We start from the raw sequence: 12776 nt of genomic DNA on the forward strand, positions 1-12776 counted from the left end.
ACCACCGTGCTGCCCTTAGCACCCCTGAACAAACATGCAGAGCAGATGCTCTGACTGAATTAGCTGCATGCTTGTTTCAGGTGTATGAGTCAGACACTACGCAGCCATAGAAATCAGAAGGACTGCCAGGCAACTGGTATTGTTAAACCTCCTTAGCAGTAATCCCAAGTCAGACTCAGGACGGAAATACGCAGCCCAGAGCGGTAATCCCGAGCCTGAGTGAGATATTCAGGAGCTGCTGTAGATCTGTCTGTGGTATTTTTTTTACCACTTATTTTTAGGGTCTAAAAAGCTTGTGAAAAATGTCACGGCTTTTAGACCCCAAGTCTGGAAATAATCCTAACGCCAGTGAGGTTAAAGTGGATCCGAGATAAACTTTTACTCCTTGCACAATTGTGTTCCTTACATATGGTTTATAGGGCATTCCTCAAGCCAAATCCTTTTTTTTGGTTTGTTTTAAAAACTCTAATTCCCTATAAACTAAACAAGCCACGCCCACAGCTTTTCACAGTGCCTTGACACTGTAGCAAGGGCTTATGGGGGCTCAATCTGGGCAGGAGGAGGTTACTAGCCAATAATTTCAGGGGGGGGGGGGGGGGGGAGTAGAGGGGGCTGAATTTACACACAGGCAAGCTGATAGCATCTCCAGGCCTCAGCCTGTGACAAACAGAACATGGCTGCCCTCATTGTATCACAGCAATAATTAATCATAAGCTTTTGAAGCTGTTTGCAGCTAGATATGCTGCGTCTTATCTAAACTTTAGATAAGCTACAGTGATGTGAAAAACTATTTGACCCCTTCCTGATTTCTTATTCTTTTGCATGTTTGTCACACTTAAAGAGACACTGAAGCGAGACTAAATCTGTGCCCCTGCTAAAACGCTGCTATCCCGCGGCTAAACGGGGGTCCCTGACCCCCCAACCCACCCCCCCCCAAAATCTACGACCAACTTGGTCGTAGATTTTGTTCCTCCCAGAGGCAGGGCAAACGGCTGCAGCCCTGCCTCTCAGCGCGTCTATCAGACGCGCATCGCCGCCTCTTCCCCGCCCCTCTCAGTGAAGGAAGACAGAGGGGCGGGGGAGAGGCGGAGGTTCGCGTCTGACAGACGCGCATGGGGCAGGGCTGCGGCGGTTAGCCCTGCCCCAATGCAGAAGCGCTTCCCCGCATTACGGAGGGGATCTGGGGGTGAAGGGACCCCCGTTAAGCCGCGGGATAGCGGCGTTTTAGCAGGGGCACGCATGCCCCTGCTATATATATATATGAGAGCTGAAGCGAGATTTATTCTCGCTTCAGACTCTCTTTAAAGAGAACCAGAGATGAAGCACCCTCATGTATTTGACCTTATAAATCAGTGGGAACATGACAGTAAACACCTAATCTGCTCTTTGTTTCATTGTTCTCTGTTTAATTTGCCTGTTATCACCTCTGATAAGAATCCAGACTGAGCAGTCGGTCTGGCTTTGCTACAGAATGATTATAGCTGAGACTGTGTTCTTTGGTGTCTTTTCAAGTCCAAGCCTGCCCCCTGCTGGCTCTGCTCAGGAATCATAGCTGAGTCATTATAGCAAAGCCAGACTCAATGCTCAGTCCGGGATTCTTATCTCAGCTAGATAACCGACACTTTTAGCAGTGAGGATGAAACAGAGCAGGATAAATGTTTTCTCTAATGTTCCAACTGATTTCTATGGTAAAATACATGAGGGTGCTTCGTCTCTGGTTCATTTTAAATGTTTCTGCTCATCAAAATCCGTTAACTATTAGTCAAAGATAACGTAATTGAACACAAAATGCAATTTTAAACGATGGTTTTTATTATTTAGTGAGAAAAAAAAAAAACTCCAAATCTACATGGCCCTGTGTGAAAAAGTGATTGTCCCCCCCCCCCTTGTTAAAAAATAACTTAACTGTGGTTTATCACACCTGAGTTCAATTTCTGTAGTCACCCCCAGGCCTGATTACTGCCACACCTGTTTCAATCAAGAAATCACTTAGAGACACTGAAGCGAGATCTCGCTTCAGTGCTTATATTCAGCAGGGGCATGTGTGCCCGTTCTAAAACGCCGCTATACCGCGGCTAAACGGGGGGTCCCTTACCCCCCAACCCCCCCCCCCTGCAAAATCTACGACCAACTTGGTCGTAGATTTTGCTGCTGTTGAGGCAGGGCTAACGGCTGCAGCCCTGCCTCTCAGCGCCGCCTATCAGCGGCGCATCGCCGCCTCTCCCCTGCCCCTCTCAGTGAAGGAAGACAGAGGGGCGGGGGGAGAGGTGGAGATACGCGCTGACAGACGCGCGTGAGGCAGGGCTGCAGCAGTTAGCCCTGCCTCAATCAGGAAGAGATCCCCGGGACTCCTCGAGGGGATTTGGGAGGTAAAGGCCCCCCATTTAGCTGCGTGATAGCGGCGGTTTAGCAGGGGCACACATGCCCCTGCTGAATATAAGCTCTGAAGCGAGACTTATTCTCGCTTCAGAGTCTCTTTAAATAGGAGCTGACACAGAAGTAGACCAAAAGAACCTCAAAAGCTAGACATCATGCCAAGATCCAAAGAAATTCAGGAACAAATGAGAATAAAGTACTGTAATTGAAATCTATCAGTCTGGTAAAGGTTATAAAGCCATTTCTAAAGCTTTGGGACTCCAGCGAACCACAGTGAGAGCCATTATCCACAAACGGCAAAAACATGGAACAGTGATAAACCTTCCCAGGAGTGGCCGGCCGACCTAAATTACCCCAAGAGCGCAGAAAAAACTCATCCGAGAGGCCACAAAAGACCCCAGGACAACATCTAAAGAACTGCAGGCCTCACTTGCCTCAATTAAGGTCAGTGTTCACGACTCCACCATAAGAAAGAGACTGGGCAAAAACAGCCTGCATGGCAGATATCCAAGGCGCAATCCACTTTTAAGCAAAACGAACATTAAGGCTCGTCTCAATTTTGCTAAAAAACATCTCAATGATTGCCAAGACTTTTGGGAAAATACCTTGTGGACTGACGAGACAAAAGTTGAACTTTTTGGAGGGTGCGTGTCCCGTTACATCTGGCGTAGAAGTAACAGCATTTCAGCAAAAGAACATCATACCAACAGTAAAATATGGTGGTGGTAGTGTGATGGTCTGGGGTTGTTTTGCTGCTTCAGGACCTGGAAGGCTTGCTGTGATAGATGGAACCATGAATTCTACTGTCTACCAAAAAATCCTGAAGGAGAATGTCCGGCCATCTGTTCAGCAACTCAAGCTGAAGTGATCTTGGGTGCTGCAGCAGGACAATGACCCAAAACACACCAGCAAATCCACCTCTGAATGGCTGAAGAAAAACAAAATGAAGACTTTGGAGTGGCCTAGTCAAAGTCCTGACCTGAATCCTATTGAGATGATGTGGCATGACCTTAAAAATGCGGTTCATGCTAGAAAACCCTCAAATAAAGCTGAATTACAACAATTCTGCAAAGATGAGTGGGCCAAAATTCCTCCAGAGCGCTGTAAGAGACTCGTTGCAAGTTATCGCAAACGCTTGATTGGAGTTATTGCTGCTAAGAGTGGCCCAACCAGTTAATAGGTTCAGGGGGCAATTTCTTTTTCACACAGGGCCATGTAGGTTTTGAGTTTTTTTTTTCTCACTAAATAATAAAAACCATCATTTAAAACTGCATTTTGTGTTCAATTATGTTATCTTTGACTAATAGTTAACGGTTTTTGATGAGCAGAAACATTTAAGTGTGACAAACATGCAAAAGAATAAGAAATCAGGAAGGGGGCAAATAGTTTTTCCCATCACTCTATAGAGACAAGTTACTAGTTAGTTTTTCATCTCGGATCCGCTTGAACCACTTCGAGAACCAGAGCTGCAGAAAGTAAAAGATTTTACACATACCTGGGGCTTCCTCCAGCCCTTATGGCTTATGGCCTGGATCGCTCCCAAGCCGCCGTCCTCCGCTGCCTGTATTCACCGGTACCGGGTCCCGTACTTTCGGCCAGTCGGCGGAAGCATGTGGCCAATTTTCCACATCACTGGTGCCCTCTCCTTATCCTTCCGCGTGTGGCGCCTTACTACGCAGCCGCATGCGTAAGGGTATGGAAGGAGCCAATGTGTATGCGGACAATTGGTCGCGTCCGCCGGAAGTGACGGGACCCGGTACCGGCGATAGAGGAAGCGGATGATTGTGGCGTGGGAGCGATTCGGGCTTATGGGGCTGGAGGAAGCCCCAGGTATGTATAAAATTTTTATTTTTTTACTGTCCTTCCTCTCTGGTTCCCTTTAAAGGACTTCCGAGGCCAAAATTAATAAAATCACACTATACCTTTTTTTTGCAGAATCCACGGAGGACGTCCTGCCCGTCCTCCGCCCCATTCCGCCATCAATGCAGGTCTTTTCGTTCCCCTAGGGCTCGGCCCGACCTCACCGAACGGGTCACATCGATGCCACCTCTAACATGGCCGCCGCTTTGCTCCACGGCTGCGCAGTACGCTTTGTCGCTAGCGCGACTGTGCAGCCTATTGCCCGCCTCCCGCCGCGTACTAGGTCCCGGCATGCTCCCCAAGCGTACGTCAGCGACAAAGCGTACTGTGCAGCCGCGGAGCAAGGCGGCGGCCATGTTAGAGGTGGCATCGATGCGACCCGTTCGGTGAGGTCTGGCCGAGCCCTGGGGGAACGAAAAGACCTGCATTGATGACGGAACGGAGCGGAGGGCGGGCAGGACGTCCTCCGTGGATTCTGCAAAAAAAAAAAAAAAAGGGTATAGTGTGATTTTATTAATTTCGGCCTCGGAAGTCCTTTAAGCCTAACTGGACGAATATATTTGTCCAGTGTTGTTGAGGACAGTGCACTACCAGTTTGTTACTAAATGAGGCACATGTGGTATAATTTTAACCGTGAGGAGTTGTAGAATACATTTTGATGTGTCTAAAAGCTGTGAACCACGTGACATGAAAAATAGGTAGGGACAAACTCAAAGTCATTTTCAGAAATATGTTTTAACTTGGGAAAGTTTTAGTAGCACTACAAGACATATGAGGTATCATTTTAACCATGAACAGAGTGTAAAGAGTTTTAGGGTTGAGGCGCATGTCTCCTGTAGTTTTTTAGTCAAACTGAATCAAAACAAACATTTCGCACATTCTGTACCAAAATAAGAGACTTGTAAAATGAAAACAAAGTGACAGAATATGAAAGAAACATTACCTTAGGAACCTGGCTTTTTAACCTCCCTGGCGTTTTGATTATGCGCAGTCGCACATGGTTTTTTTAAACCTAAATTTTATTTAAATCATGTAGCTAGCCTAGCGCTAGCTGCATGATACCCCCTACCTTCCAATTCCCACCCACCCTTCCGATTGCCGCCGCCACCTATGCCCATCAGGAAATCCCGTTCTGAACGGCATTTCCTTCAGGGCTTTCCCCCTTGCCATGGCGACGAACGGAATGACATCGACGTGACATCATAGGGAGTCCTGATCCACCCCTCAGCGCTGCCTGGCAATGATTGGCCAGGTTGCGCACGGGGTCTGCGGGGGAGGGCCCTCTTTCGCGTTGGATCAGCGGCGATCACAGCAAACACGCAGCTAGCAAAGTGCTAGCTGCGTGTTTGAAAAAAAAAAAATATATTCAAAACGGCCCAGCGGGGCCTGAGCGGTGACCTCCGGCGTCTCTGGACGAGCTCAGCTTGTCCAGAACACGCTAGGAGGTTAAATATGTATGCCATGAGGGTATATTACTATTATTTTCCAAAATAAGGCCTCGTAATCGATAGTGTACAATGAGGAAAAAAAAAAAAAAAAAAAAAAGGCCTTTATTTCCAAATACAATATTGTCACCATACATTGTACTAGGAACATAATCTAAATGTTCCAATGACCAGGATGGATGAGCAAATAAAATTAGTCAGTTTAACTTATAGTTAGTACTGTTTAATATAAAGCTATAATGGATGTAAATGGAGAAATAGTTGGTTTTTCAATTTTTTCCCTTAGTTTCCCTTTAAAATGCATAGAAAATAAGGTGATTACTGAACAAAATTAACACACAAAGCTGAATTTGTCCTGAAAAACAACAATATAGATCATTTAGCTGTGATGAGGAGTAAAAAGTTATTAGCGAATGAATGGGAGCAGCGCTGATATTTGAAAATTGCTCTCGGGGCTGAAGTGGTTAAGAAGAAATAAATATGGCAGCCATCATATCTCTCTCAGTTATGGTGTACTTTAAAGAGGAACTCCAGTTAAAATAATGCAATAAAAAAAGTGCTTCATTTTTACAATAATTATGTATAAATGATTTAGTCAGTGTTTGCTCATTGTAAAATCTTTCCTGTTCCGGATTTACATTCTGACATTACATGGTGACATTTTTACTGTGGGCAGGTTATGTAGCTGCTGCAAGCTGTTTTGGCTGTTAGAGACAGCTGTAAGCAGCTATTTCCTGTCTGTGAGCCTTGTTACATTGTAACAAACTGCCAAAAGTACCGCTGTCCCAGAGCTTCTTGTGGGAGGGGGTTTCAGCACAAAATCAGTCATACAGCGCCCCCTGATGGTCCGTTTGTGAAAAGCAATATATTTCTCATGTAAAAAAAGGGTATCAGCTACTGATTGGGATAAAGTTCAATTCTTGGTTGGAGTTTCTCTTTGAAGCAGAACTGAACTCAGAACTCCTCTCTGCTCTAAACTATACACAACAGGAGAAGCTTTAAAGTGAACCAGAGACGAAGCACCCTCATGTATTTAACCATAGAAACCAGTGGGAACATTAGAGAAAACATTTACCCTGCTCTCTGTTTCATCCTAACTGCTAAAAGTGTCTGTTATCAGCTGTGATAAGAATCCCGGACTAAGCATTGAGTCTGGCTTTGCTATAATGACTCAGCTATAATGATTCCTGAGCAGAGCCAGCAGGGGGCAGGCTTGGACTTGAAGACACCAAAGAACACAGTCTGAGCTATAATCATTCTGTAGCAAAGCTAGACCGACTGCTCAGTCGGGATTCTTATCAGAGGTGATAACAGGCAAATTAAACAGAGAACAATGAAACAAAGAGCAGGTTAGGTGTTTACTGTCATGTTCCCACTGATTTATAAGGTAAAATACATGAGGGTGCTTCATCTCTGGTTCTCCTTAACCCTCCTGGCGGTATAAAAAAATCCGCCAGGAGGGAGCGCAGCAGTTTTTTTTAATTTTTTTTTTCCTTTATCATGTAGCGAGCCCAGGGCTCGCTACATGATAGCCGCTGCTCAGCGGCATCCCCCCGCCCTCTTCGATCGCCTTCGGCGATCTCCGATCAGGAAATCCCTTTCAAAGAACGGGATTTCCTGGAGGGCTTCCTCCGTCGCCATGGCGACGGGGCGGGATGACGACACTGACGTCGGGACGTCATTGGGAGTCCCGGGCCACCCCTCGGCGCTGCCTGGCACTGACTGGCCAGGCAGCGCACGGGGTCGTGGGGGGGGGGGTGCGGCGCGACGGATAGCGGCGATCGTGCGCGGGGCGGCGACGATCAGGGTGCTGGCGCAGCTAGCAAAGTGCTAGCTGCGTCCAGCAAAAAAAAAAAAAAATTAACAAATCTGCCCAGCAGGGCCTGAGCGGCACCCTCCGGCGGCTTACCCCGAACTACGTTCGGGGTTACCGCCAAGGAGGTTAAACAAAAAAGGTTTTTTTTTTAAGCCGATACAAATCCTAAAATCTGCACTGTTCCTACTTCCTGATTCATGAAAGCAGATATATGGTTAAACTCCAGTGATTTCAAATGGGCTTATCTGCCATCTCTGCGATAGGCAGTCACGTGACAGGGGAGAGATCAGATTAAAACTTGTGATTACAACAACCAACATTTGTAGAGCGCTTTTCTCCCGTAAGATTCAAAGCGCATAAGCATGGCTCAGACCATCGTGGTACAGAGGAAGAATTTTATAAGTCCGGAAATGCCAGGCTGATTAGTGACAGATGAGGGGGAATTAGACAACTCTCTAGATACATACAGGGTGCATTTCTCTAGGTTTTCCCTCTAGTCTGTACAAGGGTTCAGATCCAATTTAAAGGAATACTTAGAGTCTGAAGCGAGAATAGATCTCGCTTCAGACCTCATATATAGCAGGGGCACGTGTGCCCCTGCTAAAACGCCGCTATCCTGCGGCTTAATGGGGGTCCCTGTCCCCCCAAATCCCCTCCGTAATGCGGGGGAGCGCTTCCGCATTGGGGCAGGGCTAACCGCCGCAGCCCTGCCCCATGCGCGTCTGTCAGACGCGTATCTCCGCCTCTCCCAGTCTTCCTTCACTGAGAGGGGCGGGGGAGAGGCGGCGATGCGCGTCTGATAGACGCGCTGGGAGGCAGGGCTGCAGCCGTTAGCCCTTGCCTCCAGGAAGAAGAAAACGCCGACCAAGTCTGCGACCAAGGTTTGCGGGGGGTGGGTTGGGGGGTGAAGGGGCCCCCGTTAAGCCGCGGGATAGCAGCATTTTAGCAGGGGCACACATGCCCCTGCTATATATGAGAGCTGAAGCGAGATTTAGGCTCGCTTCAGTGTCTCTTTAAGCAGGGAAATAAATATGATTTTAGCTTACCTGAGGATATTTCCAGCCCCTCTGGACTCATCCTGTGCCCATGACGTCCTCCTGGTCCCCTCTGGCCAGTAGTGGTGACCCCTGAAAAGCTGGGTGGTCGGAGAGTTGACTGCTACTACGAAACCCCAAGCCGCGCACACCCTGATCGCACTACCGTGGCCAGGAGCATTCTGCGTGATAATCGCTACTGCGCAGAAAGCTCCCGGCTGCGGAAGCACGATCAGGGTGTGTGTGGCTTGGGTTTCTCAGTAGCCGCCGACTCTAGCCGACCAACCAGCTTTGCAGGGTTTGTAGCAGCTGGTCAGAGTGGACCAGGACAACGTTGTGTGCACAGAACGAGTCCAAGGGGCTGAAAGAAGCCCCAGGTAAGTTCACTTTTTCCCCACTTAAGTATTCGTTTAAGCTCATCTCTAAGGGCTGCGTTCCCACGAGTGCAGATGGAAAAAATAAAAATGCTAAGTACACTCGCTAGGCGGATGCGCTCCATCCATTTTGCATCCGCTCCGCGTGCCATTGAAAGCGATCACTAATTGGTCCCTCTCTGAGGTCAGCAGAAGCAGGGTGCTCTCCATAGGTTGCATTAGGCCACTTCTCCCTAGCAACAGGAATAATTTTTATTGGTTCACCATGAACCAATGAGAATTGTCAATGTTGCTGATAATTGAAATGTGTGACTTGCAGCCCAATGAGGATCCCCATGCTTCTTCCCTGAATACAGGGACCAAGCAGCAGCGATGTGTGCAGCCTGGGCCAGATGCATCTGCCTGTCCGGGCTGCGGACTGCACAGAAGTGTGGTCCACTTACTGCAATGGATCCAGCGAATCGCTTTGCAGCGTGACTGTATAACACGGTAGCCGTTCACTGACTGTCCTGTTAGCAATGAATGGAAAACAACAAAAAAAGGGGTATAGTGGTAACAGATCCTAAAAAAAAAAATATTTGCTATAAGTGGTGGGAGAAAGCACATCAGAGCATGAAAAGCTACAATAAAGATCCCCATCACACTCCACTCTGGTTTCCTCCCATGTCCCAAAAGCATATAGGTAAGCTAATTGGCCCTACACTGTGATGGATATGTCACTATTGCAGGATTAGAGAGTGTGAGCTCCCCTGAGGACAGTCAATGACAGGACTATGTACGCTGTAAAAAGCAACAGAAGATGTCAGTGCTATATAAACAAATATGGTTGGAGATTAAGCCCCAGACACAAGCTCATCAGTGGTATTTTATGCAGCACAATTGTGAAACAAGTTGAAAAAGCAAAATAAAAAGGAGAGAAACCGAGAGCCCAATATGGTGTAGTATGTTTGATACAAAGAGGAAATGTGACATGTAAGTATTATACTCACAAACATGGGTTACCTCTCAGGTAACCACTGTATAGGCAGGTGGGGAGATTAGACCTGTCCCCACTCAGGATTAAGAAGTCGCTCTCTGAAGAAAGAAGAGGGTTTGTCACCCTTCCACCCAGGGTGGTAATCACAATTTGACGATGTGCAGAGGCGCCAATAGGATAAAAGATAATTAAAAAGTTTAAAATATTCGGGTGGCGGCGGTGGACCAGCCACTCAAAAATGGACTTGATGCGTCAGTCAAGAAACATAAAATTTATTCACATACTCCAAATGAACAAAATCGCAACGCGTTTCACGGGCAAAAACCCCGCTTCATCAGGCATTCAATAGTAGGAGTACAACACTTGAACAGGTCCAGTATACGCTTGGCACCTCAGAGGTGCCAAGCGTATACTGGACCTGTTCAAGTGTTGTACTCCTACTATTGAATGCCTGATGAAGCGGGGTTTTTGCCCGTGAAACGCGTTGCGATTTTGTTCATTTGGAGTATGTGAATAAATTTTATGTTTCTTGACTGACGCATCAAGTCCATTTTTGAGTGGCTGGTCCACCGCCGCCACCCGAATATTTTAAACTTTTTAATTATCTTTTATCCTATTGGCGCCTCTGCACATCGTCAAATTGAAAAAGCAAAAGAAAATGTTTTTTTATTTTTTGCTATCGTTCAAAAAGCTGATAAGACTGATAAGTCAATCCAACAGTTAGAGCTTTTTGAACAGCAAAAGACGAACTGTTTCAACTTGTTTCACAACAAAAGTTGTTCAACAGTTGTGCTGCATAAAAGACTGCTGTTAAGCGTGTGTATGGGGCTTTAAGCCCCATCTACACCATGCTACATTGTAGCGATCCGGCGGCTCGATTAGCCGCTGGATCGCCTCTTCCGCGTGCCCGCCGCGACCCCGCATTCGATTCCCCGCTCGTCCCCGCTTATCTCCAGCACGATTCCCTGCCATTGTCCCCTCGCGGGGAGCGAGCAGGGAATCGGCGGTGCGGAGATCCGTCCTGTCGGATCTTATCAATCGAGCCGCATTAGCGGCTCGATTGATAAGGAGCATCGCGGCCGCATTTACTCGTGTAGATGCGGCTTTAGACTAGGACTATGGTAGGATTAGATTGTGAGCTCTGAGGACAGCATGTGACATGACCATGTACTCTGTAAGGAGCAGCAGAAGATGTCAGTGATAGGGCTGTGGTGTCAGAGCAATTTTGGGTACCTGGAGTTGGAGGTTTTATAAACTGAGCAGTCTGAGTCAAATGATTTTTGTATTGACTCCACAGCCCTGGTGACATATAGATTGACACACACATATATATTACGTTATACATACACGGCTCGTTTTGGGCGCTGGATCGAGCCAGCGGCTCGATGCCGGCGCATGCCCGCTCTTCCGCGTGGATAGATTGCCGCTCGTCCCCGCCGGCGCTTCCTTATGACCGCTCGATTCCCTGTAATTGTCCGCCAGCGGGAATTGAGCGGCATGATCGGGCCAGCTGAATATTATCAGCTGGCCGATACACGGTACAGAAACGTACCGTGTATCCCCAGCATTAGACTATGGAGGGAATAGATTGTGAGGACTCTGAGGGCAGTCAGTGGCATGACTATGTACTCTGTAATGTACTGCAGAAGATGTCAGTGCTATATAAATACATAATAATAATGTGGTAGGACATTAAACTATGACTATGGTAGGATTAGATTGTGAGCTCCTCTGAGGACAGTCAGTGACATGACTATGTACTCTGTAATGTGCTGCAGAAGATGTCAGTGCTATATAAATACATAATAATATGGTAGGACATTACAGTATGACTATGGTAGGATTAGAGTGTGAGCTCCTCTGAGGACAGTCAGTGACATGACTATGTACTCTGTAATGTGCTGCAGAAGATGTCAGTGCTATATAAATACATAATAATATGGTAGGACATTACAGTATGACTATGGTAGGATTAGATTGTGAGCTCCTCTGAGGACAGTCAGTGACATGACTATGTACTCTGTAATGTGCTGCAGGAGATGTCAGTGCTATATAAATACATAATAATAATATGGTAGGACATTAGACTATGACTATGGTAGGATTAGAGTGTGAGCTCCTCTGAGGACACTCAGTGACATGACTATGTACCCTAAATAGCTGCAGTCAGCACCAATACTAAATATCAGGAATAAATTATGTATACTACATATAAATGTACTCAGTCTTCCTTTTACGAACCCCAAAACACAGTGCTAAAGTTGGAGTTTGCCCACTTTGGCCCAGTAATGTCCTCCCTGCTACAGCAGAGATGACACACAGGGGCGTAGCAATAGGGGGTGCAGAGGTTGCAACCGCATCAGGGCCCCCCTCATCTGCAGTATTAGCTCTATTGGTCCTGTGCTAGGAATAATCACTTCTATAGATACTTTGCATAGTGGTCATCAGTAAGCTGCTCCCCATCTTGTACCTCTGACACATTATAGGGCAGCTCAGCTGACACGTGCAGAGACCCCCCAGCATCTCACAGTCACACGAGCAGTACTCACCATGGCTGCAGCGCTGTATCCGGGACCTGCAAGACACACACAGAGACGTTACCCCTCCGTATAACCACCCGGCACCCTGGAAATAACCCCCCACTCCAATCCCCGCATATCCCCTCCACCCTCCAGCACCCTGTCCCGCCGCCTCATCCCAATCCCCACCGAGGATGCCGCCGGATTCCACCGCAAGGATCACTCACCAGTACGAGGCCAGGAGACAGAGGGGAGAGGGACGTCACTTCCGGCTTGTCAGGCTTATAGCTGGGGACGGCAGACTGCGAGGACCAAACCTATCCACTCAGCGAGCGCGCCGCGAGTCAGAGGGGGGCGAGTCACGTGATGCACGCTG

At 47.4% G+C, this 12776-nt stretch overlaps 1 protein-coding gene across 2 annotated transcripts in view; it reads right to left on the reverse strand.

Moving 5' to 3' along the window:
* Positions 1 to 12776, reverse strand: part of RPL38 (ribosomal protein L38) — a 48470-nt gene that overhangs the window by 6125 nt on the left and 29569 nt on the right. Inside the window, exons 1-2 of one of the 2 annotated variants that reach the window (XM_068264224.1) lie at positions 12628 to 12710; positions 12431 to 12456 (exon numbers count right to left, since the gene is read on the reverse strand). In XM_068264224.1, the coding sequence (XP_068120325.1) occupies positions 12431 to 12433 (3 nt within the window). In that variant the 5' untranslated portion in view covers positions 12434 to 12456; positions 12628 to 12710. Of the gene's footprint in view, positions 1 to 12430; positions 12457 to 12627; positions 12711 to 12776 lie in introns of those variants that run through there. The other variant, XM_068264225.1, reaches the window with a different exon arrangement.

Source organism: Hyperolius riggenbachi, chromosome 12 (genome assembly GCF_040937935.1).
Source record: "Hyperolius riggenbachi isolate aHypRig1 chromosome 12, aHypRig1.pri, whole genome shotgun sequence".
Classification (NCBI taxonomy): domain Eukaryota; kingdom Metazoa; phylum Chordata; class Amphibia; order Anura; family Hyperoliidae; genus Hyperolius; species Hyperolius riggenbachi.